At 36.5% G+C, this 25,559-nt stretch overlaps 1 protein-coding gene across 1 annotated transcript in view; it reads left to right on the forward strand.

The window, feature by feature from the left end:
• The window catches only part of CFAP47 (cilia and flagella associated protein 47), a gene marked incomplete at both ends in the record, with an annotated part of 360,013 nt that overhangs the window by 223,531 nt on the left and 110,923 nt on the right, over nucleotides 1-25,559 (forward strand). The window contains one exon of the mRNA XM_082490749.1: nucleotides 12,368-12,465. Within this exon, the coding sequence (XP_082346875.1) occupies nucleotides 12,368-12,465 (98 nt within the window). The remainder of the gene's footprint in view (nucleotides 1-12,367; nucleotides 12,466-25,559) is intronic.

The raw sequence follows: 25,559 nt of genomic DNA on the forward strand, positions 1-25,559 counted from the left end.
ATTTGCTTGGGACTGCAATGGTAGCTCTGTGTTTGTGAACAGAGAGCCAAGAATTCTAGTTTCATGTGAGCTGACGATTATGACTGCGAATAAGGGTATGTTGAGGCTTTTGTTGGAACATGAGAGTGTGTTAGGTAGGTATAATTTGGTAGATATAACTTGTTCCCTTGTTGATTCTGACAACCATTCCTCTAGGATGTTCTTTAAAGATATTTACTAATGAGGACTGCATGACCTAGGTAATCTGTCCTAGTTCTTCTCCAGCTTTACCGTTGTAAAGTTTTCCTGATACTTTTCACATGTACTAAAGCTCACCATTTGTTACTCGTTACATCGGGGACAGGAAGAACACTTTTAGTAGCAATCTTTTATGCACGTGAAGATTGTAACATGGTCTTTCCTTAAAAATATTTCTGAAGAAAAAGAAAACAAAAATAAAAAGATTTATTTAGCAATAGTTTTTTTCTGAACTTCAAATTCACACTGGCTATACTATTTTTTCTGTGTTTTCACAAGTCTTTTCATTGTTGTGTAACAATTAGCGACTTTGTGGGTTTTTTCCCTTTCCTTCTCAAGTATCTTGAGTTGTTTTTGTCTCTCTCCCTCTTTGGAATTATGTGCTTATTCTACTCTCAAACTTGATTATCCTAAGTATCTCCTCTACTCAGCCTCAGCTTCTTTCTTTGCCAGGTCTTTGAACTAAGGTAATTATAATAATCAAATATCATTCTTAAAGCAAATATAGTTTATCTTCACATTAGAAGTTAAACAGGATTCTAAAAGCGTGTTAGTATTCTAAGCAACCACATCACTTCACTATATAATCTCCAATTATATCAAATTTATTCCAGTCAGTGAAAGTTCCAGTTCCTCTTGCTTGCTGTTCAAACTTCTAAAACCATTATATAGTAACTGAAAAAGTATCACGCTCCCATAAATTACCACATAGATTCTGATTGTGATGACGGTCTGATTATGAGTTGAGACGTTAATATTGTAAACTAAGAATAACAAACCCAGGCAGTAAAAGACGAAATAATACTGTAAGGGCAGTTTTTTGAAAAATGCGTCTGAGGTGCAGGTCATTCCCAAACATACACACCATCTTCCTTGAAACCTACCAGTGCTCCCCAAAGGGGCTCTGTTCATTTTCAGCGGTTCATACATGACAGGTTACTTGTGTAGCATATTGTTTCATCTGCTAAGCGTCCATTTCGTCCCACCTCTTCAGCGAGTATTCAGTGGCATGTGATGCAAGTCTGGGGTTGTTTTCAGTGTGTGGCTATATACTCTTAATAAAGAAGGCAGGGTAAAGAAACGTAAGTCACATCGTGGACCTGCTTTGGTAAGATTTGTGAAGGTCTTTTGAATTTATTCCTCCAAAATTTATTACTCCAACTATTAATATGGTATAAAATTCCCTCCTCCCCAGAAATCCGGTGAGTTTTCAAATCTCGTGTTGCTAAAATGTGCTGAATTTCTGTTCAGCATTTTGAGTTTTTTTAAGCTTTGGATACTTTATGTTTACATATGCCATGCTGCCTGCAGCGCTCAAAAAGGTGAGGTGAGATGGAATCTAATGCAAAATATATTGCCTGTGTTATTGCCGATTTTTGATGTCTTGGTTATATCTATATTTACTGGTGTCACAAGTGCTTGGTGTCTGGGTGGCATTCTGGCATACGATCTGAGTTTACTCCCCGTGCCATGATTTCCTCAGAAAAAGAGTTTAACATGTAAACCAGATCAGACCCTGAGTCCTGCCCCCGTGTGTACCAGGAGATACAGACAGAAAGTTGATAGCAAGATAGACTAAATTTCATGAAAGGTACATGCCCTGAGAAAGAGCAGAACACAATCCAAACAGAGACTGAAAAAAGCTCCTAAAGAAGGAGAATAACCATATTTACCTTATTTACATTTTATCACCCATCTGCAAAGGAGAAGGGAGAGCTGTGACATCATCATATTAAGGTATTGTGAGTTTATGAAGGGCATCAAGAATATTCTGAATTAAAGGGATATTTCTTTTTTTCCAAATCCCATAGACACGGCTGATCTGCTGGATGATTTTTTTGAAGCTGTTACCTGGGAGATGGAGATGAGAAAGTGTCTTTATGGAGTAGAGGTGTCTAACTGAGAAATGTTGTTACGACATCATACTGTGGTGATATTAATAGCATAGAAGACTAAGCTTCAAAAATGGAAGATGTCAACAGCATTAGTCATCGATTTCTTTGAAATAAGCTGCCTGTTGTGTTAAAATTCTGTCTTCTTACAATTTTGGAGAAAGTTTGGGAAAAGGCAATATCATTCATGGGATAGTGGTATCTGAGTTTCCACTGTAAGGTGGTAATCTTCATTTGAGAAGATGACTTTGAAGGCAGAACAAAAAAAAAAGAGAGGTTCTGGGATTCTGACTTTAAAGAGATGAGACACTTTCAGAGCTTTGTTCCCTGTTGATCACAGCTAATTCCAAGGGCCAAAATGTGGTTTTGATATTACATTTTAGAAAATTGTTCTCATTTCTGTTTCCAAATTTTCCCGAGTGACAAAAGGCTTTGGAGACATAGTCATTACCGAGTTTAGGACAAGTCGTAAAGAAAAGGAACCCTACTCTAGCTTGTAGTTTTCCTTCTTGTAGATTGCCTTTCTTCACCAATCCTGCCTATATGTATTATATTAACTCGAAAAAATGGAATTAATTGAATATTAAGTACATTTTTACACATGAAAGCCTCATAATTTCACTTTAAATGGCAGCATTTTGAAGTGCACCACTCTCATACATTAGCTCTGATTCAGGTGGACAAACCAATGCAATCATCCAACCTCAATGTCACATTAGTACTGTCACTGTACTATGACCTCAGTTGGATACAAAATGTAAGGCACACAGTAAATTTATGCTCTGAGTGAATTATAACATCATATCCTTTAAGAAAAACATCTATGTCTGAGGAATGTTAAAATATTTTTTCAAGCTATGTTGTAAGAGATACATTAAATGACTATTCATTGAAATGTTGGGGTAACTCTAATATGTTCATGTGCATAAGATGGCAGCTGAGACCAATGTTTATCTTGTCATGTAATGCAAAAGCATTTTTAAAAGCTATACATATTGGTTAAGTATATTGAAAACGTATAACCCTTAGGTGAGAAGGGAGCTCAGCAGCTCAAGCCTAAAGGTGACAACCCTAAATTATAACATCCTTGGGAGAAGAAAATGTAGGAGCATTGCCTTTCCGATGATAAGGTATTTCTCACGTAGTAAAAATGAATGTTACTGTCTGCCTTTTTGCATCAATTTGAGCTTTTAACATAATAGGATTGTAACATTTTCTTAATGTGTTAGTGTTTTACAGCTTTCTCCAAAAATTAGGTGCAGATTTTCTACACTTGGAAACTAAATGTGGACAGAGAGATCTAGAGACATTTAATATAGGATTTAATTTATAAATAATTTTCAGTGGAATGATGGCTCTACTTACACAGAAAAATTGCAATTTTTACCTGGGACATATGAACCAACTAGATTTATCTAGAGACACTATTAAAAGAAGTATCTAAAACCTTATTGTAAAGGGTTTATATGTCTTTGGACAGATTATTGTAATTAGTTTTGTACCTGGAATAAACTTTGAGGTTTGTGGTAAGTAAGTCTGAAATAATCCTTTAAAATTCTGTAAACCAGAAAAATTACAGAAAAAAAAAATCTTTGCATTTAACATGGTAGAGAAACTTAATTTGTCAGGAAAAGTTTACAAAAGAAATGTTAGGTCTTTTTAGTGTAATTCTTAGATTGCTAAGGCCAGTCAAATTTGAAAAATAAGGAACATAAATCATCACATGTGCTTAATAACTAGTCTGCTCTAAATAATTTATATAAAAATTATTTATTCTAAATCAAAAAGGAAAAACTAAATAAATATGACATACTTATTAATTGGTCATTTTTCATGAACAACTCTTGCCCTTCAGAGATGACTCTATACGGGGTTGGTTATTCATGGATGTTGTGTTTGCGTGTGAGCAGAATGAAGTCCAAATTTTGATTTATCCTGTGCTAGTAGTGGTGAGCTCTTTACATATTGAAAGCTATTACATATTTACATACTGTAGTGAACTAGACAAAATGTCTTTTTAAATTTATGTTTTATGTTCTGTAAATTACAGTCATATACTATGAGAACAGCATTAAGGGTACCCAGTCAAAGAGAATTTAGATAACTACCAGCCTGGAAAGTTTTTCGTAGAACCAAGAAATCAAGCTGTGTTATTCCTTTGACTGTTGTTGCTAAAAACCCATACCCTTAAAGAGTGTTGTTGATCTTTTATTTAAAGCTGGAATTGAATCTAATTTATTTCTTTTTATTGCTATATTAGCTCTGCAAATATTAGTTAAAATTGCTGTGGAAAGAACGCATGTTGAATTTGAAAATATAACTTTATTTCAGCTTTTTGTTTAAATATTCATACTTTTGATGCCAATATGAGAAGGCTGTAAAATTAGCATAAGTTTCCCCATCGTGTCCGTATCCACCTCCCCCCCCAAAAACACCCTACAAGTGTACAGTTTTCAGGAGCCCAAGCCAAATCTTCCTTCATCATCAGTGATGTGTAATTCAGCTGAATGATAGGCAGCTGTGTCCCAATCGGGAGAGAAGAATCTTTTCTATTTTTAAGCCAATATATAACTGTTGATGCTTGACAGCACATTTAACGGCTGGTGTAGCAGGCACGGGATGAAAAGTAATTTTAAGGAAAGGACAAGGAAAGGGGACAGAGGGAACAGAAATTTCCATTTGTAGCTGATATGGTCGTAATGTATTCTCATCCAAGTGAGTAGAGAAAAGCATCTTGTGAGTATAAGGAAGGGGATTTTGCAACTGATAACTCTTCAGGACATGATACAAAGTATAAGATTAAAAGTGTATGGCTTACAAAACTGAGTTGTTAAGCAGAATTTTATAACTTTTTAAAAATTGCACGATAAAGTGAAGAGATCGCGCACAGGAGGAACGGCTTATTTGCATCACTAAAAAGAAGTAGGACAAGACACCAGACTGACTGGGTTACAAAAAGATGTTCAACTCTCTGGAAGAAAACCTGATGATTTTGGTATATCATATAAGCTGCAATGAGACTTGGAGGACACCGGTGAAAATTTTAACCTGAAAAGCTTATTGAAGACTCAAGGTTAAATTTCATGTAAATTGTAATTTAGTAGTCCTGTGTTTTAACTGCAGGACTTTCTATTCACAAATGTAATTACTGTAGATAAATATTAGTTGAAGAAATTGACTTGTTATTAAGGAATGGATACAGAAATATGTCTGGTTTTGGTTTGATTTTGTTTTTTTTCTCCCCTCAAGTTCAGGATAAATACATCTAATATAAGTACACAGCTTTCTATGCTTCTGATGCTTCCATATACAGAAAAAAAGATTTGCAAAATAACCAGGGGAAGGTCTAAAAAACTAGAAATAAGTAATCTCTTTTGTAGTGATGCTGACTGAATTTGCAGTAGTTAACATATGGAAGATGCTGTTTTGCAGTTGTTAACACATGGAAGATGCTGGTTTGCCCCTAACCGTTAATGACAGATGCTTGGCCCTAAGTAGCAAGGGTGAAAGTCTACTGACCCAAGGCAGGGACGAAAAGAGAAGACAGTGGATATTAAATATTTAAGTAGATGCATTCTTGTGTTCAGCAGAGTTGTGCTCACTCCTTTTTAGTGGCGATTTCCCTCTAAAGTACTGACTAAACCTTGTTTTGTTTTGTTTTGTTTGTTTTATGAGATCTGACAAGATCATGACCTGATGGTTGCATAAAGCAGGCTAAGGATTTTTATTTGTCATGGAAGCCCCAGAGTGAGATGATAAAGAGATATAGGCCTAAAGTCAAACCAGGCTTGTCTCATAACACATCAAAGTGCGGTGCTCAGGCCCTAAGAAGAGACTTCAAATGCATTAAAAATGTCAATGCATGTTTAGAAAAGTGGGTATATAGGTAAGCGTGAGTTTATACTTGTCTTTGCAATAGTATTCCCTGTTTTGAGTTGTTCATAGAGTTCTAAGAACACCATGTTCTGGATTGAAATGTGTTACGTGAAGAAAAGGACAGCGTCATCAACTTGGAACACTTTTGTATTAGTAACAATATTCTCTGGGGTAGAAAGAAAAAGTGCCTACTTTTTTCTGCCTGTTTTTTAAATGTGTGCAGAAAACAGAAACAGACAGATATAATCTTGTTCTGTGAGTTGGGAACGAGCCATCTCTCTTTCAGCATGAGTGTATTGAGATTCTCTCCATTGCTGACGTTTCAGCCTTGTTTTCCGAGCATCTACTGTCTGGTAAAGTAAAACTCTTTCTTTAAAAAACTAACAAAAAACAGCAAAAGAAATCCCCCCACACCCAACCTTCTGCTGTATACATTAGCAAATGAAGTTCTAATACCAGACCTATTTTCAGCCATGCAAGTTCTTCTTCAGGTTTGAAACAGAAATGCTGAGATACAACTGAAGGAAAGGTCAAGAGCAATTGTTGTGAATTTAATCTGCTTATGTTCATTTTTTTCAGGGAGCTAAAGGTTTAGTAGATCTTTATAACTTTGGCAGTGACTTCTGAGTATCCCTGAGGGTAAGAACTAGGTTCTGCCTTGCGGGTTGCCTTGGCAAGAGAAGAAAATCACAGTAATATTAGCCTATAATTACTTGAGAATGAGGATACTTGAAATAAATTGGCTTTGGGCTAGCCCATTCAAATACATTATACGGATAAAGACCTGAGGTAGGACTCATCTATAAAGTCACTATTTGGTATCAGGTTTACAGCTAAATGGGGGCAAAATGCTAGGGTTTATGTTTTTAACAGTGCAAGTGGGCAGCCCAGCAACCATTCATCTATGTTTTCACTGAGTAAAAGTTGACAGAACATCGAAGTTTGTGCAAGTTCAAGGCTTCATACTAAGCACTACTTGCAGGAATGTTTGTTTGCTGAAGAATTCAGCTGCACAAATAAAAGGAACGCTGCTCCTTCAGCAAAGAATTGCCAGGTCCTTTCCATGTGCTAAGAAAAGTGTTTCAATTAAAGTATTTGACAATTTTGGGGGAAATACCCATTGAAGGTGTTATGCAAATAATGTTATGATCTAAAGTATCTAAATACATGTAATATTTAAAAATACATATAAGATATTCCCTCCCAAACATGATAGCTGTTATCCAGAAAGGTAATCTGTGGGCTGTGTTGTTTATTTAGGGTCTCCAGAAAAAATACTTGATTTTTCCAAAATTGAGGAAAAATTAAAGAGAAATAAATCTAAACAACAAAATGCATAAAGAGTAAAAAAAGGAATGAAGAGTTCCTTACAAAAAAAAAAAAAAGGCTCAAAATACTTGAACTCAAAACTAAAAAGAAAGCAACTTGACCTGAAAGCTTTGCTTTTGAGACATATCAGGAATTAGGGTATTTTTAAGCAATTTGTTGAACAGAATCAATGAATTTATGTATAAAAGCAAGAAGAGAAAAGGTACACTTCTACATTACTGCAATTGTGAAGTACAGAAGTGATGAAAGAAAATTAAGAGTACAGAGGAAAAATCTGTGATCAGAGACAACAAAAGAGGCTGTAAGTCTATATGGAAAAATATCTTGGTAGCAGTGTAGATGTATTATGTCGCGGATAGGCATATTTGACATGGTTATGATTTAGCAGTGATTCAAAATTTATTAATGATTTGAGGTAGATCAAGAGTTTGAATTTTAGAAGCACTTACTCATTAACTGATCTAAAAGATTTACAAAGAGTTTTATCAAAAAAGTTGAATTCTGTTAATTACAGATTTGAAGATGACAAGGTTCACACTAACTTACTATAAGGTACCCCAAATCGATACATATACAAAAAAGCATAGATTTCAAATTGATATATATACATATAAGCATATAAACACACACATGCATCTCTAACCACTGAGATCAAGATCCCTTAGTAGCACATGACTCTAATGAGCCAACAGGTACCGCTTTTAACTCTTACGTGTGCATGGGCAAATGGAAGAACGTCCACATCCATAAAGCTAATGTGTATATCGGAAGCATAAAGATGGATGGGTGGATGAAAGACAGGCCAGCCTATAGTTAAAAATTTCCCTTTTCCCAAGTTTAAATACCCGCAATGCATCAGCATTCCTCAACGGGTGATAATTGAGACTCGAGAGGGATTGACTCGCCCTGGTCTTCTAATCCTCAAAGTGTCTGCCTGAGCAGCATCCCAATTCAGGGGAGATACTGGCCACAGCCCACTGTGATCCAGAAGAGGCCAAAGGGTCTTTACTAGAATTGCTACTTACAGTATCTGAGATAATTGAATTTCCTCAGGTACTTTTCCACTCCAGCCCAGCAGAAAATAGAATATTCCGGTACTTTTCACTGGTTATGCAAGTCCAGAACTTGCTAGATCTTGGGGTCCTGGTATCCCCACCTCTGTGGCCACGATCCCTATGTTGTCAGGAGTGATCGATTATAGTTATTATCTTCAAAGAGTAGGAGCCATGGAAACCAGGCACACTAAGGAGTTGCCATTGTGTTCTGGTCTGTTGCTCTCCCCCTTTTCTTTCTTTCATTTTAGACCATTATGTTACTTTCTTGTCCATTATTTTATTACGTGGCCCAGGTTGGGAGGAAATCACACCAAGTACCAAGTGGCCTAAAGCAGGGGGAGGGGTTGCCACACCACAATGTATTAATCGCTGGAAGGCATAACATCATAATAACAAGTAACAAAGCAGTTCCACAAAACTTATGGTTGTGCATTAGGGAAAAAGTGAAAGTATGCTGGAGATGATACGTTTCCAGTTGATCAGTTTGTTAGAGACAGAATGTGACACTTAAAATATCTGTCCTAAGGAGAAAAAGTGGTTAAGGACTTTTCATACCAAGAGCAAGCCTTTTCACTTTGTTCTTTTTTTCTCTTCATGGTCAGAAATAGCCATTTCTTCCTGTTCTTTGGTTTCTGTATTTTAATCCCATCGTCTAACTTTCCCTCTTGTGCAGCTTAGTTTCCTTAGAAGCCTTTGTAAAGGGATCTTAGAAACAGGTTTTTGGAAAAACAGGGTACTATGTGAACCAGATCGCCCTTAGTCACACTGCTGCTGACTTTGTCAATTCAAATAGTTTTGTGCATTGTGGCTTTTCTCCCTTATTGTGATTCTTAATAATTTTCTTTGGAATATATAAACAAACTCACATCTGTAATTTCTCAACTTATCTCAGAGACCTGTCTAAAAATTGGCAGCACATTGTCTGCCTTTTCGTTTCTTTGTACCTGAAGTTGACTTAAGCAACAGGCCACACGCTGGTTTGCACCACCACACTTTCATACATGAGTTCCTTTTGAACTGTTGGGCAGAAACTCTCGTGCCCAGGTGATTTGCTACGTTCCTCTTTAACAGTCAGCTCCAAAACCTTTCCTGCTGAAACCTGAATTTGAGAAAGTCCCTCTGACCATTCCCCTCAAAACAAGCTCTAGGGTGGGTGTCGGAAGCCCCTGAACTCCACTATAGCAAAAGTTACTGCAAAGAATTCATTTATATTTTCTGCTGCAGCCTTACGTTACTTGGGCATTGCTTTTCCACCCTGATCATCGATCAGCCCTTCTGAGTTTGGCAGGCTACCAGTTTCAGATGTGTCTGGAAAGATTTTACTACTGCTTTTTTAAGTCTTTAGCTAGTTGTCACTGAAGGTTGTTTTTTTTTTTGTATGCGTTTTTTTGGAGGTTTGGGGACAGGGAGGCAGCCTTGTTAATTTTTGGTTTAAATAACAGTTCACTTTTCTATTTTCCGTAATAATACAGATCATTCATTCGTGAATGTGTTGCTTTACTTTAATAAATCCCTTTGTCCTCCTGTTTAACCACATATCCTGTGTAAATGGAACTTCACTGTTGACATTTCGCTTTGTTGTTTCCTACCTGAATTTTATAGACTTCTGTTGTACCTTTTTCTACAGCTTGACTGCATTCTTTAAGGATGTGATGTCCCAAGCTATCAACACCTTTTGATTTTCTTTTGGTCTTCATTTGAGAACTTTTATTTCACGTTCCAGGTGATGTGTTCTGATTCGGTGTAAGGGGATCCTCCCTTCTTGCAGAAGTCATCTCTCTTCTGTATAATACTTTTTTCACTTTTTGTAATCGATTAAACTCGGGGTCACGTGTGTGTCAGGATCCTTTAATGGACATACAGAAGATGTCTTTACCTCAATGATGTTAATTTTTATAGATCTTAAGATACTGAGGCTATTCCAGAGCCTGGAAGACTATAATATTCTGCTGGTATTATAACCCAGTAAATTGTATGCATATCAAATTAGCCTGAACGAAAGAATGAATAAGTTAATACAGGATGTATTCAGTGAAGATTTAAAGAAAGTAATGTAATTAAAGCTAGTCAGACACAGTTTTATTGGAAATAGGGTTAGAAATAAAGTCATAGGCGCAGAATGGTAAGCTGCAACAAGGAAAGCAGAGGGTCTGAATAGAGTTGGGGTCACAGCAGAAAAGAAAAACAGTAGGAACTCCCAAGACAAATGCTGTAGTGAAACAGAACAGCTAACGTAGCTCTGCAGTGTATAATTCAGGGAAGTGTGAGTAGGAGGATTAAGGTTATTTTCGTCTCATACAATATACTTACAAAGAGGAATACTGAAAGAAGTTCTTGTGTATATATTAATGGTTGCACTTGATGATCTTAAAGGTCCCTTCCAACCTCACCAATTCTATGATTTTATGATTCTATATTTCAAAAGGTGCAGAACAACTGTTTATACTTGCAAAAAAAATTGGCACATGAAATATTTGTGTTGTGGAGAGCAGGCCTTATGAGACTTTGGGCTCAACCTCTGTCACTTATCTGAACAAGACTGAGCCATTCATGGCTATGTTCTAAATACAGGAAAATGCTTGACACAATGCTAGATCTCTTAAATCTGTCAGAGAAAGTCATTACAAGATCTTTTGGCCAGACATTGAAGAAAATCTAATGGAAATCAGAAATTAGGCTCATATTTAAATGTCTTCCAATGCCAGTAATCAGCCACCAGAACAAAATGCTAGTGGATATCTTCAAATCAAGACTCAAAGTCTACGTGGAAGATATGCTTTAGCAAAACCAGATTGCTTGACTGAAGTTGCACAATTATACATAACTGAAGAGAATTTAAGTTCTGTGATATAGCACAGGTCATATTAGATGAACTAATTTTGATTTGATTTTGCTTGATATAACATAAAATTATAAAAATACTGTCAGTCTGATGGACTGCATCCAATTCAAAGACCTGCTTGCCTATGCTTCCCACGGTTGCTGGTAGTAAACACTTCCCTGTTTCTGGCCTTAATAGTAACATTCATGCAAATTCCAATTATTTAAGGGTTTCATAATCATCAGCATCAGCACAATTTAAAATCTATGTTTATAATTTCACGAGCATGCACATATGTGTGATAAATAGTCTACTGTGGCTTCATAAATGATCTCCAAAATTGAAAGGGAGTCTCTGATGCATTTCAGCTTTTGTACATATCGTTAGAATTTCCCATCTCTCCTTTTTGGACTAGATAGTATAAAATACTGAAGGGAATAAAATCTTCTGGATTTCTCACTAGTTTATCATATAATTAAATGTGAGTTTACAAAAGTTTATTGTATGATTTTTCTGGCCAAACTTTTGCTAGTCATTGATAACAGAGCTTGGGATAAGATAGATAATGAATCTGATCTAATGGGATAATACTGATGTGTGAATGTTTTAATGCATGTATTTACCATCTTTGAGCATTCTTGGTCTCTTTAATGCCAACTTGTTTGTTATCACGACAACTCAGGACATCCTGTCTGAAAACCTCATGAAAAATGCATTGCAGTATAAATCAGTGTATATTTAAGGATGGATTCTATGTAACTGAAAATTCTGATGTGTTTAATGGGTAACTTGTAGTTTTGAATCTACGGTGGATGAGCTTTGAATAAAACAGTAATTTAGAATATTTTTAGCATTGTCTTTGTTGAAGAAAAACAGTTAAGAATCAATGATATTTAAAATTCTGAAACAATTCAGTAGTCTGGGCAAAGTGCATTAGTGTATATATTGATTTTGTTACTGTTTTGAATCCAGACAAGAAGGGATTAGATAGCGCAGTTGGTTGACAGCAATTAAATCAGTTCATGATTTTCTTTGTCTCAATATGAACACTGACTGGCATTTCTGCTAAAAGTCAAAATTTCTCATTGATTTGAATGCTGCTAGGATTGATCACCTCATGAGATGATTTGTAAGGCATTTTGTTCTTTTTAACATAGGAGGAAGTTCTTCAAATTGCAAAGTGTGGTTCTCCTTAAAGATTAACAGCATACCTGCAGCACCAGAAAGAAAGATAGATGTGAAATGCAGAGCTCTGGTAAGATTACTCTAAATGTTTAATTTTGTTCTACTGCATTAGAAGTAAGATGTAATTTTTATTGTTGGTCTGGCTGCTATCAGAGAGGATTAATCAATTTTATTAAGTGACCACACACAATCACTTTTTGAATAATAAAACTCAGTACTTACTAAGACCTCATTTAAGCTCAGTGATATGAATGCTTGAAAAACAGTCTTCTTTATCCTGTTTGAATAATTACATTTTTATTCTGCTGACATCTGCTTCTAATTTTGGATCTCAGATAAGATTGAATTCTATAAAAACTTCAAGCAGTTTCTGTACAGTCCACAACCGAATAAGTCTCTTTTTGTACCCTCCTTCCATATGCATTCCAAATTTTTATTGTCATTTAGATTTCGTTAATCATTAATATTTGCATTACTAGATAAATACATACTTTCACTCTCAGAAATTAATGAGATTGTTAGTCATTGTAGAAGAATGATTACATCATTTTAAATAAGTTGTATGTTTTAAATTATTTAAGAAGGTAAAGGTAAAATAACTGTTTAGTGCATTTGCTCAATTGATATTGTTTATTCTCGAAAGATTTGTAATTGTATTTATCTTTGAATTATACTTTTTAAGGTTTTTATTTTCAGAGCTAATATTTTTCTTATCTTCTGTAAATGGATATTGGCTTTAGCATCTAGGTGTCCTACTTTCTGCATGGACTGTAAGCAGCTAAGAAATACTGACTTTAATAATAGATGATGGTAACAGGTTCTATAAATACAGTATTTTGCTGCAGAAATATTTTTGCAAATAAAAATAGGTGGTACAAGTACTAGGGGACTACCTCTTCCAGTAAGAGGTGCTGGGAAAGGAGAAGAGTCTCCTCAGCTGGTTTTACATGTCAGCATGTGTTTATGTGGGGGAAAAAAATCCAAACCAGAAAACATTTCTCAAAATATTTGAAATACCATTGTTCATATGTCGCTTCTGGTTTGCTCTTCTTTCCATAAAGTTTAGTATCCTGACCGTGAACTTCTGTAGGGCTGAGAAACAGATAATGATGTTTTCAAAATCTTGTTGTCAGGTGAGCCTGGTGGTAGGGAGGTGTCTGGTGGTACTAAGAAACACGAAAGTTAGACTAAAAGCATATGTGATGTGAGACCTTGAAAAGAATAGTGTAGTTTTTTGTCCTACAGGATCATGCATTGTCTTATATCATTCTCTGATCTGAAAATACTGTTAAAATGGTAAAAGTAAAAACTAGATTTAAAGTATATTGTTGACTCCTATTGTATGATAAATTCTCAAGGTGCATTTTAACTTTACCTATAACTATTTATGTAATTCAGTATGGAAACTTGCAAAAAATGCTTATAGTAAAATCCAACATACTTTTATAATGTATGGGGCACTGAAATTCTTGACCTGAATGGGGATAATTCCTTTCTAGGAAGATGAAGGGGATAAAGAAGTAGCTATACCTCTTCTTCAGATCTCTATGGAAAATCTCGTAAAAAACATTTTTACTGAAGAATTTTGAAGATGACTCAAAGATTTTTGACTAACAAATAATACACCTAGTTACTGTTGCGGAATTACTATTACTGAATCGACTGGTTACATGCCAGGGAGTTCATTTTGAAGTGGGAGAGCTTTCTGTCTCTAATGTGACTGGGATTATCCAACCTAATGTCTCACTGTAGGCTGTCAGCGTGACTCTGGTAAATTGAACTAATACAGTCCTTGACTGCTAAAGAATGGTCAGATACAAGCAGAAAGCTAATGATGCTGGAGGTACTGCTCTTAGAATGTTGTTCACAGATCTGGTTCTTGGAGATTAAGAATTGTATTGAAATACTGGAAGAAAACCAAAGAAATTCACTAAAAGCATGGGGGACTGCAAAAGCAGGCCTTGTCATATGAAGGCTAAGTAACTTAGTTTCCCAGAGAAAAAATGGAGAAGGAATGTGATCATTCACTAAAGAATACTGAAAAGATGGTGACGGTCTCTCGATTTTGCTGACCAACATGCATCAAGAGCTAGTGGCCAAAAATGTAAGTCTGAGAAGTATGTAATCTTGCGTGGAATGTCCTAGTAATGAGAATAATAAAACATTGGGAGAGCTTACTGGTGAAAACAGTAGACAGAGACTTGTAAAGGTGAAGACTTGAAATTGCTTGAAAAGCTGATAAATTTTTAGAAAGCATAGACACCAGGTGCATCTGCTACATCAACGAGTCAGATTTAATGAATGCATTGATCTCTTTTTGACCTCGGAGACTGTCTTCTTCCTTCCTGGCCCTTGGAAAGAAAAGGATTAGCAACATTTAATTTAAAATACTAATAACACTGGTTTTGGACTGGTTATAGCTGTATCTTATCATCAAATGCAATACAAGTTTATCCTCAGCATGTCAAAAGTGCTTTTCCCGTCTTACACAACTGAAGAGATTCCTGAAACATCAAAAACTGGCTACAGCAGAGGTAAGGGTGGCAGGACAGAGTTTTGAAATGAGCAAGGTGTATATTAAAGTCTTGCTTTTCTTAATGGTAGATAATGTGGCCACAGTGACTACCAGCCTACAGACAGGGAGGAAGTCCCCAGGGGGCGGAGGGCTCGGGGGCATCCCAGGAACAGTGGACAGTATGGGATCATCCTGATATATGTCACCTGAGCATCATCAGTGCTATAGACATTAAAAAAGACTTTGATGAATATATTTGCTTGCAGATTGTAGTTTTGTGTATGACACATGGAAATTCTTTAGGCTAACTCAGCCTTTGGTAGGTCATAAATGAGTGTCTGTTTGAAATGTAACGCCTGTGACAGGACAATAGTTCATACTGTGTGAAAAGGGGTGGCAAGATGTGTGTGGCAGGGCTCAAACTGAGTTTGTAACTCTGTAGATATTCTGACCATTATGGATGGCCTGAGGCAGTGACCATCAGCTGATGTTGCAAAAGGAATCCTCTGTTGAAGAGTGCAGAGAATTTTGAAGAAACAAGTAGGTCTACCTTGGCAGCACCATGGAATTACTGTTGGTCAGGTCTTGGAGACAGGACAGAGTTGCTCTCTTCTGCTTTCAGTGCAAAAGATCAGTTAAAAGGAAATAACAAAATTCTGTTTGTACTGCCCCCCCCAAATTTAAATGACTTTAACAAGGCATTCTGTCACTGTCCTCTTTTAATTTGCTCAGGAATTTCTGTGCTAAGTAGTATTACATTTGTTTTCATCTGTCTTTCTTATAATACATTCTGACTAGATTCATGATCTTGAATGGGAACAACACAGGATTTTCCAGTTACATTTAGGTTTGTTTTGCACTGTTAATTCTGCGTCTTACTATCCTTATGGTGCAAAATTTGTCTCAAAAGATAACTGCAGGTATGAAAAGGTATCGAAACACTTAGAAATAATTTGATTCAACTAATGTTTGCAGTTTTATATTGATGAGACTAATCACGCTACCTATCACTTTTGGATGTATTCTTTCTCTCAACATAAAATTCAAAGTGGAGGTTGAATAATTAAATCTATCAAACCCAGTTTTATGCTCCTCAAGTTTTGTTAAAATTCTTTTGGCTTGTCATGGCTGAAGGCATTTAAGCTTGCATTTTGCTAATAAACCAGATTATAATTAGGCTATTTAATGGAAATGAAAATATTGAATAAGTGTGCCATATTGAAAAAGTCATTATTTTTAAGCTCTAATCTAATTTCAATTAGTTTAATCACTGTATATCAGTAAAAGAAATATCCTTGTTTGAAGAGAATGCTTGAAAAGAGTTCTCTGGCTGGGTGAAAATGTCATTTTTCAGAAGGCAGAAATTTGCTAGCTCTTCAAGGGAAACCTACTTTTGTTTTCCTCCCTCCAGTAACAGCCAAAAAAAGGTGAATATGGAAAATTATACTCCTTTTTGGCCTTTTGTAAGTGTATATGTAATATAAAGTATACACACAAGTATATATATTAATTTATATTAAAATATACAAAGGCAATAAACTGTGCTAAGGATACACTTTCGAGATCAATTATCACAGGATCATAGAATGGTTTAGGTTGGAAGGGACCTTAAAGATCATCAAGTTCCAACCCCCCTGCCATGGGCAGGGACACCTCCCACTAGACCAGGTTGCTCAAAGCCCCATCCAGCCTGGCCAAGAACACTTCCAGGGATGGGGCCTCCACAACTTCCCTGGGCAACCAGTTCCAGTGTCTCACCACCATCACAGTAAATAATTTTTTCCAAATATCTAGTCTAAATTTACCCTCTTCCAGTTTAAGAACATTACCCGTCATCCTATCACTACACTCCCTGATAAAGAGTCCCTCCCCATCTTTCCTGTAGGCCCCCTTTAGGTACTGGAAGGCTGCTATAGGGTCTCTGCGGAGCCTTCTCTTTTCCAGGCTGAACAACCCCAAGTCTTCACAGCCTGTCTTCATAGGAGAGGCGCTCCAGCCCTCTGATTGTTTTTGTGGCCCTCCTCTGGACCTGCTCCCAAAGGTCCGTGTCTTTCCTGTGCTGAGGGCTGCAGAGCTGGACACAGTACTCCATGGGGGGTCTCACAAGAGCAGAGTAGAGATGCAGAATGACCTCCCTCAACCTGCTGGCCATGCTTCTTTTGATGCAGCCCAGGATGCGGTTTGCTTTCTTGGCTGCAAGTGCACATTGCCAGCTCATGTCGAGCTTCTCATCAACCAACACCCCCAAGTCCTTCTCCTTCGGGCTGCTCTCAATCCATTCTCTGCCCAGCCTGTATTTGTTCTTGGGATTGCCCTGACCCATGAGCAGGACCTTGCACTTGGCCTTGTTGAACTTCATGAGGTTTGCACAGGCCCAGCTCACAAGCCTGTCCAGGTCCCTCTGGATGGCCTTCCTTCCCTCCAGTGTGTTGACCACACCACACAGCTTGGTATTGTTGGCAAACTTGCTGAGGGTGCACTCAATCCCATTGTACATGTCAACAACAAAGATGTTAAACAGCACCACTCCCAGTACCAACTGCTGAGGAACAGCACTTGTCACTGCTCGCCACTTGGACATGGAGCCGTTGACTGCAATTCTTTGAGTGCAACCATCCAGCCATTTCCTTATCCACCAAGTGGTCCATCAGTCAAATCCATGTCTCTCCGATTTAGAGACAAGAATGTTGTGTGGGACAGTGTCAAATGCTTTGCACAAGTCCAGGCAGATGACATCAGTTGCTCTTCTCTTATCTACCAATGCTGCAATGCCATGATATAAGGCCACCAAATCTGTCAGGCATGATTTACACTTAGTGAAGCCGTGTTGGCTGCCATGAACCACCTCCTTATTTTCCATGTGCCTTAGCAGACTTTGCAGGAGGATCTGCTCCATGATCTTGCTGGGCACAGAGGTGAGACTGTAGTTCCATGGGTCTTCTTTTTTACCCTTTTTTACCCTTTTTAAAAATGGGGGTTATGTTTCCCCTTTTCCAGTCAGTGGGAACTTCACCAGACTGCCATGACTTGTATAATGTCTAATAAATGCATTTAGAAATAGAGTAGTAGAATGGTAATTCCAATAACCAGAAGATGATGATTCCTTATAATTCATCTTTTCATCTATTATCCATGCTTGCTGTCAGCAGAACTAGTGTAACTTAGCATAAGTGGTTAACTTTTAGATTGGTTCATCCAGCTGTAAACAGTAATTTTGGCTTCCATCTCGTCCCAGAGGTAGCTCCATTAAAATGAATTTAGTGGAGCCAGAAGTTTAGATTCAAATCTTACTATAGTCCTTACTCTTTAGTAGATAGTGTGGGTTTCTGGGAAATGGATGAATAAACAGTAAAAACCTCAGAATTTGACCCATAACTTGAAGGAATTGGCTTTTTAATTTTAAAAGATAATATTTTTTCCTATTTTTTTTAACATAGAAAGCCAATAATTCCTCTAATTTGAAACACATCTGTCTCTAAATTGAATTAGGGTTAATTTTTTGTTGTCCATGTGGCCACTAGAATGCCCTCCACAGATTGCATGGTATGATACAATGCTTTAAAGGTCAATACAGTGTTAGAATACTAAAAAGATTTTCATCTCTTTTTCTTCTTCTATGTGTGTTCATTTTTTTCTGCCAAGAAAATGCTAGTAAAAAAGAAGAAATTGCCTCAAATTTGTCCCTTAATAGTGCTAATGCTGTTTTATATTGTTACATTCAGACTTTTGGGGACAGTGAACTACTTCCATTTCTCAGCTTTTCTTCCAGAACATCAGTACCCAAGGCATCTCCTGTGTCTGATAAATGCCCGATGCCAATATTTTGCAAATAGCAGAATCAAATGTTGATTTCAAGTTTTGTCACGGTAATTCCACATGCCTGTGTTCCCAAGCAAGGACTGGACCACAGTCTGTTTCTTCAGTTTGCAGTTGATCTTTTTTAAGATAGGTTTATTTCTCACTTTTCTCCCCAGGGTTTTTTTAGGCAGGGGAAGGTTAGGGTTTTTTACATTTGTTTGTTTGTGTTTTTTTACCATGCTAGACAGTTTGGTACATGATTTCAGATTACATTTAAAATAAGTTTAAAATGAATGGGGATATTATGAAGCAGAATAGTCATATATAAACCACTCTATTGCTTTCTGGCGAGGCAAGTACATCACTTGGAAGTCTAGCAAACAGATGACAATTAGTGTTCTAAGTTCAGACCCTCGTATAATTTCTGAATAACAATGAATAGTCACAGCTCAATATTTGTTTTTTAGGCAATAAAAGGTTAAGTGCTCAGTTGTTCTTCCTCTAATATTTTTGCTGGGCTCTCTGAACTCACTCTCTAGACACTGCCTATAAAGAGTTCAATAGAGCAGTTCAGACCAAGATCTAGACCTATGGTGTGAACCCTGGACTTATCTCCAGGTGTGGCCGAAAATGTCAAGGGAAAAATCAAAAATATGTACATATAATATGGTACTTTCACAGCTTTTAAGGGTTTTCTGTTCAGGCTTTTGCTGAGCTGCTAGGTCTACCCTTAAACTTATGTATACATTTAGTATCCATAACCTCCTTTGACTTTGAATTTGAAGTGTTTGCTGACCATGGAGGAGGAGCTATTACCTTTATTTTTAGCTGTGTTCTTTATTTTAATTTGATGCCCCCTAGTTCTTAAATTACAGGAGTCAGTGGACAGTTAAACCCTATCCTGTCTCTCCATGCTACTCATGATTTTGTAGACTTCTATATATCCATTCTGAATTATCTCTCTTCCAAGATGAAGAGTATGATAAGGTAATAATCTTCATTTGTTTTCCAATTAGACCTTCATATTTTACTCTTGTAGTATTTCTGAAAAAAAAATTATTTTTTTTAAGAAAAAAAACACTGATCAAGCGTGTTGAAAGGAAGAAAATAATTTGGATTTTATCAATGCTTGTCCTGGATGCACTTTGAAGTGTGGCTATCAAAACCAAGCTTTCAAAACTGAGCTCCACCAGTTAGCCTTTTTGGTTTCTTATCAGTTGATGTAAGTCAAAGCAATGAAGAGATAATTAAGCAATATCTTAAGATTAGAGATTTTACTGTTTTAAAAAATCCAGTGCATCGTAAAAGAATTAGATTTCCATCAATGACATTTAAAAATATTAGGTGAAAAGTAACAAGATTTGCTAAATCCCATTGACCTTTTAAAATGATTCATAGCACAGCAGCTCCTTATAGCAAAAGTCAATCTATGACAAACTTCCTTGATGCCAATACTTGACCATACCAATGATTTAAATGAAATCTTAGAAGTGGTGTTAAGAAGACCTCATTTTTTGTCCCACTCTCCAGGATCAAGCAAGCTGTCTTACTCATAACCTGCAATTGCTGTTAGGAAGTATTGCAGTGAATATCAAATTGTGAAGCTCTGATTGTAAAACACTTAAATAAAAGAGGAGATTTTTCTTTTTGTAGAAGAAGAATTTAATTTGTCAAGTAAGAGTATAGCCTTTACTTTGAAGAAAGGAGTGTAATTCTGATGTGAAGCTCCCTCAATTCCTCATCATTTCCTGCCCAGTGTGTGCATGGCAAACATTCATAGAGTTAAAAATCATGTTGATCTGCTCAACGTGCAGGAAACTGTAAGAAGTAACATAAATATTTCCCAGCATGAAAATGAAGATTCTAATGGCCAAGACCTAAGTGTAGGTCCTACTGCAAGGGCTGGTAGGGTCAAGTACAGTGTGAGGAGGCTTTAGTTTTTATAGGTAGATCGCCCTCCTATTCCTAACTTTATTTCAACTATTAAAAGGAGGACAGTGAGTCTAAGCAGTGAGTGAGATCCTGAACTCATAGGAGAGTCTGTTTTAGCTAAGTTTCAGTTTGTGGAATAATGGTACTTTAATTTTCCTATATGTAGTCTCCATTTTTTGTGTGTTCCGATCACTTTGACTATGTCTTCTAAATAATTAGGGGTTCATCTTTGAATTCTTAAAACATTAATTAATGTATGCAACTGTAGAAAAGACTGATACATTGGCTTATTTGCGTGAAACATAGATCTTTAAACGTTGTACATGATAGTCCTAATAGTTTCACAGAAACTGCGAAGAGGCTTGAGATTAGACCCTGAATCTTCAAGAAGCTAGGATTTTTCAATGGACTACTATATAGTTTAAATGCAGCTTGCATTTTCTTTGAGTGATTCAGTTTTATATATATGTCATACACTTGAGAATGTCCACAGAGTAGCTCAAAAATCTTGAGAAGGAAACTAATTGTCTAATCAAGAATGTGTTTATATTTTTATATTCTGATTAAATAGATGGATTAATCAAGATTCCTGATATATTTCATCTAGTAAGTGGTCTTAAAGAAATACATGGTAACCAGTTGAGTATATTTGGTAGCCTTCTGTGAAATGAAAATAACTGATCTTCCTGTTTTTATATTGAGTACTTGTGATAAATCTCATTGTACTGACAACCATGTACAGTTTGTGTCTTCTGACAATAATGGTAATTTTTTATTTAGCCTGAATACCTAATGTTTTGACTACAACCATATATTGCATCTCTGACAGAAACAAGACAATCTACTCATTCAGTAAACATATCAACCAGATTATAAGGATTTGCAGTGATTCGTGTTGTAAACCATACACCTTGCTGATCTGTATGTTTTTTTCTAATTGAGGCCCTGAACACTATGAAATCCACTCATCACTATTCCAGAAATTAGAATAGCCTCACTGAAAGGGAGGGCGATTAGGCTGATGCAGGTTTATTATCTAAGCCCCATATATATTAATAAAATTAGATCAGTTGGTGAAGCCTGAAACTCTGTAAGGATGCCTTCCAGCTGTGAAGGATTCCTGCCCTCCTTGATTGTTAAACCTTGGTAAACAGCAGAACCCTTACCTTACAACTTCATCAGTCACTGCCCAGCTACAAACTCTATTTTTTGCCAGCTGTCATAATGAAAGCAATCAATCTGAATTCTAAGTACATGTGTCTTTTGTTGGTGTCCTTTGCCTTTCAGTCCAGCCTGAGAAGCAGTTCCGGCAGTTGGCACCGCTGGCCTGTAGACAACATTTCCTCACAGTCATTAAAAACGCCATCAATTGTGCTACTTGTATAAACATTTCCCTAGCACTGTGCTGGAAATAATTCCAGTAAGGAAATTTCGGATTTGTGAGGCCTCATTACCTATTCTATTGTTTTGAAAAATCCCTCTATGTTCTGTTCTGTTCTGTTCTGCATGATGTAAGGGAGATTGATGTTGAAGACTTGTCAGCTTTGGCCTCCCCCAAGGTGAATGCAAATTTCAGGTTCCATTTCACCCTGAAAAAGATTGTCAAGTCTATTAAAAGACATCAGCTAAAAGCTAGTTAAGGGAAAAAGGGAGAAAGTACTCTCTGTGATTATTGCCTGCCCAGGGATTTCTTCCTTTTTCTTTCATGAAAGCATTAATGTAGTTTTATTTCATTTCGTCTTGTCCAGACCAGCCTGCGGCAGTCTAATGAGTCTCAAAGGCAAAGAAAACAAACATGCAACAGTAGAGCCGGTACAGGATGCAGAGGTGTACTTTCAAATGTATCTTTTACTTTAAAAGTAATTCTAAGGTATATTTCAATAGTTCTGTGGATTTTACTCTGTTAGTGACTTCTAGATAGCACAGGCTGAATCAGACTGTTACTCATCAGTAGCCGACAGCCTTTCAAATTCATTACGAATTCTAAAAATCAGGCTGTGTCTTTTTTCTCATATATGATTACAAGAAGGATTCTGTGATTTAGCGTGTGGAACTATCATTGCTGCTGATCACAGGAATGCTGTTCAGTTGTCTACAGCTAAGTCAGTCTACAACTCTAAAGGGGAAGCAAGAAGCAGCACGCTGTTCTTACCAGCTAGATCTGGAAATGCAAGTCAGAAGGCAGATAAGGAATAGTTCAGTTTGGAACTGGATTGACCTTAGCATGATATAGCCTAGTGTATAAAGAGAGGAGGAGTCATCCTTTGGACATACTTTTCTTTTCCAAAAATCCTACTCTTTAGATGGTAGACTGAGAAGGAAGGATGAATAGTAGCACAGGATTCCTACTCATCCTGCTGCTGGGTCTACTCAAACTCTTCTCACTCAGCTCCACAAATGATTTTACCTTCCAATAGATTTATAAGCTGTAGATCAGAAGTAGCCAACTCAGTGATGTTTTTCTTCCCATAGCATATATTGGCTAAAGGAATAGTTCCCCCCCAAAAGTCTTGGCAGATCTTTAGCACTTGGGAGCCATGCTTTGGGGACAGTGGAGGTAGAAGCCATCTGTGGGAGGTGTCAGTGTGTTTTAAGTTCATAACTGTTTTACAGAGAGCCGCAACAATAAGAGATCAAACAAAAGATGCATTAATTTTCTCTAGATCATGCCTCTTGCCTGGCACCTCTACTGCTTTTCTTTACTTGAAGGGAACCCACAAGGAAAGATGCATCTTTGTTAGCCTTGCAGTTCACAGCAACAGCGTGTTTTTTGGGTGTCACTCCACATCCCTACTTACTGCACTTTCATTTGTACAATGCAGCAGTACTCGAGTGCATGAAATAGCTGGAGAATATTTTCCAGATGGTCGTCTAATGTTCTTCAGCTATTAATGGGTGTTTAAGTTCATGGGAGTGTAATAGAACTACTCATAAGCAAAACATTCATAGGCACTCGTACAGTGTGGATGCTGAGTCCTCACCACCAACTATTTTGCTCTTTGTGTCTACTCCTTTAGTGTCTTGCGACATGCTAATATAGATAGAATGTAGCACCCAAATCTGTGTAACACTTCCTGTCCAAAAAGACTGCATCGTCATTATTCTAACAGGAGTTTGCATTATGTCAATAGACAAATGCAATATAATGTATAAAGTACATTATACAATATTATTAATATAATATAATATAATTAATATAATATAATACAATATAATATAATACAATATAATATAATGTAGAGAGCTTGTTACAAATACAACCAATGTTAAAGTAGATCCAACTTAGAATTTAAATTATGTGTCCATGTCTCCTTTATTAATTTTTTCATTATTTATTTCATTAAAAGGAAAGAGCATATAGTTAAGAATATTTTGTAATTATGTAACTTGGCAGTTGAAGGCAGTAACACACTTTCATAGCTGTGGTACATTAATTTTCATAAATCCTAAGATAAACTGTAATCTGAATATTGTTACACATGGCTGATACTTGGATCATGTTCTCAGAAACTGAGTAACCTGAAGTTATGAATCATGCCCTAAGACCAATTTTTAGAATATGCTTTCATAACAATTGGTAGCATAAAAAGTAACATTCTGTAAAAGAACCATGGCAACGTGGTTTGCGGAAGAAAAACAAATTTGGGAAGGTGGTAATTATTAATCGTTCTAACTAAAAACAGTTTGGCAAATAATTTGGATCAGAACATATTTGTATAGCGCATTAAAAAAAAAAAGGAGGGTAAATTATTAGAAATATTAGAATGTGAGGGAAATTTTTTGATAAATATATAGCAGCTGCTAACCCCCTCCTCTCTTCCCTACAGATGCATGAATCAGTTCTGTGATATAACAGCAGGGAGCTAATGTAGATCACAAACTGACAGCTGAGCTGTCACTTAACTGCCATTGAACAAAAATGTACGGTTAAATCTAAACCAGGTAATTAGAGGGGTGTTTCATCTATGCTAGATGAGTGGTCATATATATGAAAAGTAACTGTCAAGTAAAGAAAGAGTGTAGCCTTGTACAATTAAACTATGTCACTGCTGTTGCTACTCCTGTGGCTTATGATACAAAACAAGAGGGTTTTTTGCTCAACCATTAAACACAGCAAGTCTACAGAAAAAGTCGTTTTTAAAAAATTTGCTCGCTCATGATATTTGGAGTATAGATAGTATAGCTTAATGAATTAACTATTAAAGTAACGTCACTGAAGGAAAACTTCATGTTTGAACTCTGTCCTCTGGATATGCCTCTGTAATGATTGTCTTTCTAATCAGTAGAACTTGTGCTAAATTTTTAGCTCAAGAGAAAACATGGTTGTATATACACTCTGTACGGTTGGTTGGTTATTTTTTTTTTTGTCTTTTTTTTCTTTTGTTTTGTTTGGGGTTGGTTTGTTTGTTTTAGTAACAAGAAGAGGAACTTGAAAGAGAACAGTGAGAATTTCTCCAAAAAATGTAGTTATCTTAAGTATAAATTTTCAAACTATGTTTGGAGGCTCTTACAAGTGATAATCTGTGAATTTTTCTGCAGCAGTATAACCTTTAAACCTGTCCTGCCATTTTTCTGAGTTGCCAGGCAAATTGGTGGTACTGCCACTGGTTTTCCCTTCAGCAATTAATGTGAATTAGTGGGTAGTGAGAACTCACTGCTTTCCTTGTGTAATAAGAAGAAAAGGGAAGAAAGCATCTTTATTATTCATTCTATTCCTATGAAATTTGTCCATCTATATAACAAGAAGCCCTATCTTTTAATTAAGACTAATTTGGCAGGGGTACTACTGCTCTCACAAAATGTAGCAATATCCCTGCTTCTCCAAATTAGTATTGCTGTGTTCCCTTGATCAGAATACTACTTAAAAATGCTGTTCTTCTTTTCTGCTGGATTTCTATGGATAGTATGCAAAGCTTCTG

Source organism: Vanellus vanellus, assembly GCF_965231255.1.
Source record: "Vanellus vanellus genome assembly, chromosome: 1".
In the NCBI taxonomy this organism is placed as follows: domain Eukaryota; kingdom Metazoa; phylum Chordata; class Aves; order Charadriiformes; family Charadriidae; genus Vanellus; species Vanellus vanellus.